This window comes from Ruditapes philippinarum, unplaced genomic scaffold (assembly GCF_026571515.1).
Source record: "Ruditapes philippinarum isolate M1 unplaced genomic scaffold, ASM2657151v2 ctg2335_1_1_1_1, whole genome shotgun sequence".
NCBI classification, from domain to species: Eukaryota; Metazoa; Mollusca; class Bivalvia; order Venerida; family Veneridae; genus Ruditapes; species Ruditapes philippinarum.
Window position 1 is genome coordinate 60001 of NW_026857508.1, and position 3118 is coordinate 63118.

Here is a 3118-nt window from a genome sequence, read left to right on the forward strand (position 1 = left end):
CCAAAATTTTCAAATTTTACTTGAATAAAACGAAAAATGGCTTTACGGTGAGTACATGTTTATATTTATGGAATATAAATATATATGTTCATAATTTCGTTTTAATACAAGATTCATTTCTGTGGATTTTCTGTTATATTATTGCACATTTTCTTCTTTCTAATTCAGCATTTTGGAACAGTAGAAAAACAGCATTGTTTCTTTGGCTTTTTCTTTTTTAATATAAGCGTTATTGGTTGAACATAAATAAAATTTATCTCAAACAAAATATGCCTTTTAATTTATCATTGTGATTAAATAGGATCAATCGATTTACTTTCAGGCTTCGTTTGTTTGAGAACGTTGGGGAATCTCCGATGCAGACAACTTCCGGTGACATTTGGGACGAGATCGAGGCTGTAATAACGCCGTATAGAAAAGATAAATTAGAAGGTGATTCAGGAGCAGAGTTTTCGGTGAGTGAAATAACAAAAAAAATCTTGATAAGTTATCATTTCTAATGTCTTTTACTTATTTTTAATAATGGACCTGGTTGTACAAAAACCAACGGATGAAATATCAACATATGGAATCATATGGAACTATCTATACTTTACGGCCCCTGCCACTGGCTTTAAAGCGGCACAAATTTTCAACTAGACTTAGTATGCTAATATCTAACTGTCTTTGACTGATGTTTTTGACTGAGATATATGCTTCATAAATTTAATGAAAATATTAATTCATTGTTTGTTTTTTATTATTTTACAGATAAAGATTCCTTCCCGTTTCACCAACACACGCCAATCCGCCGACGCTAGAAGAAGCTTGTTTTCTGGTAAACGACTTGCAGACGATAATCTTGAAGTAGAATCTCCTGCAACAAAGAAATCAAAGAAAGGTGACGTTTATTTGGTAAGTTTTAATTATTTTAATACAATGTATTGTAAAAACCCCAAAAGAATTGTGTAACTTTTGCTTAAACATTTATTGAAAAAAAATATGACATAGACAAAAGGGTTGAAAAGTAAATACAAAATGATTTAAATATGTCACATCATTATTATCAATAAATGTATAAAACCTTTGAAAACCGGAATCCTCTGAAACCGGACTATTGGTCAAGTCCGGACAGGGTCGAGTATTTACTGTACTTAAATTATGATTGACTTCGCTTTGGTGTAATCATACAAATATTATTATCAGGATTTGGTAGATGTTTGGTATACAGGAAGCAGCAGTGTACACTGAAACGATATGCTAATCAAAACTCAGAAAACTCTGCTCCTGAATCATCTTCTAATTTATTTTAAGATAAAATCGTATCTTAACATTCCAGGATTCCAACAACATCATCGAAGCTGTCGAGCGTTTAGAATCACGTGAACTTGTCGCAGACGGGAGTCGTTGTTACACATTACCCACAATTCCCGGAAAACATGGTGACCTCAAATCCATCTCTTCGGAAACAATGGCGGACGTTGTACAAGGGAAATATACCGAACAACTAGGGAACGTAACTGTTGTCGACTGTCGATATCCATACGAATTTGAGGGAGGTCATATCCGCGGGGCTGTGAATCTCTATACAAAAGACGCTGTACACACATTGCTTCAAGAAACATCGACATCAGAGAAGCCACGTGTACTGATCTTTCACTGTGAATTCTCGTCAGAGAGGGGTCCGAAAATGTAAGTTATTCTTCTTTGATTTTAATCTTTCTTATACCTTAGAAATTTGTCATTGTTGCACTAAATACTAAATTAATCCTAATTCTTTATTGAAGGAACTCTACTGAGGTCCAAAAACCTAAAAATGAAATTTGAATTTCGATCATACCTAGATCAACCGGGACACTTAAAACAGAAAGATTTGCATAAGATAAATAAGAAATATACTCGGTAATAAATTGAAAATCGTATTTTGTGGTATTTTGAGCCGGATTTGAGTGAAAAGGGTTGCAACGCTTTTCAATTTTGGTTTATTTTTCACAATTAGAATAACTATGCTGGAAAAATGGAGTGAACGAATGATCTGAAATTTTGGACACAATTTAATTTTTGTTCTACACCTACATCAAATGGAACAGAAATCTTGAAAAATTATTTCCTGTCCCGTCATGTCAAAAACCTCAGTGGAGTCCTTTTAAAAAGAATGTTGAATTCCATCAAAAAATTAATATGTATCATATTTTTCTGTAACTATAATTATATTCTATTTTTTTCATGCATTTCAGGTATCGCTTCTTGAGAAGTCAGGATCGTGAGTTGAACAAAGACAGGTACCCACTTCTGAACTACCCCGAAATATATTTACTCGACAGTGGATACAAGGCGTTCTTCTATAAATTTCAAGACTTGTGCGATCCAATCAGCTACAAACCAATGCTGCACGAGGACCATGCCTCCGATTTACGTCATTTCCGGGTCAAGTCTAAATCTTGGACGGCTGGAGAGAAACAGAAGACTAGCAGACGATCAAGAAGTAGACTTTCCTATGCAATAGACATTTAACTATCCAAATAAATATGACAAACCTAAGTGCTTTCATTTGTAATGTGCTACTGTTATTGTTTTACTTGTTAAGAATTTTGAAATAAATTAAAAGAAAATGTTTTGTTATATATGTTTTGTAATAAAAGCGTCAAATCCTTGGTAATTGAACGCTTGCCCCTTTATAAACCGACTTCAATCAAAATTTGGCTCTTTTGGAACAGAATTAATTCATTGTTGACATTGGAACTTGCATAATTCTTGATTCCATCTTGCTTGATGACATTGGAACTTGCATTATGCTTGATTCCATCTTGCTATAAATGACATTTGAACTTGCATTATGCTTGATTCCATCTTGATTATGATATTTAAACTTTGCATTAAGCTGCATTCCATTTTCATAATTTCATTCAAACTTTCGTAGTGACTAAGGCCCGTATTCAGAATCGATACTTACACTCACACCCATTAAGTAAATCCCATATAATTGCATAACGGTCAAGGCAGTCCTAAACCTTTCAGTAAAGTGGTATTCAGATTATAAAGAAAGTGTCGAGTGAACTCATAGGAAGTTGAGAATCTGTGAGATGTGGAGGGGGCTACCTTGAGGTAGTACTTAATACCACTTAGTTTTGAGTATTGA

At 33.8% G+C, this 3118-nt stretch overlaps 1 protein-coding gene across 1 annotated transcript; it reads left to right on the forward strand.

Annotated features, from left to right (window-relative positions):
* The first annotated feature begins 707 nt into the window (after positions 1-707).
* LOC132749991 (M-phase inducer phosphatase-like) lies at positions 708-2591 on the forward strand. Its single transcript, XM_060739942.1, has 3 exons — positions 708-894; positions 1319-1671; positions 2217-2591. The coding sequence occupies exons 1-3, from the start codon at positions 709-711 to the stop codon at positions 2491-2493; spliced, it is 816 nt and encodes a 271-aa protein (XP_060595925.1). The 5' UTR covers position 708; the 3' UTR covers positions 2494-2591.
* The last annotated feature ends 527 nt before the right edge of the window (positions 2592-3118 follow it).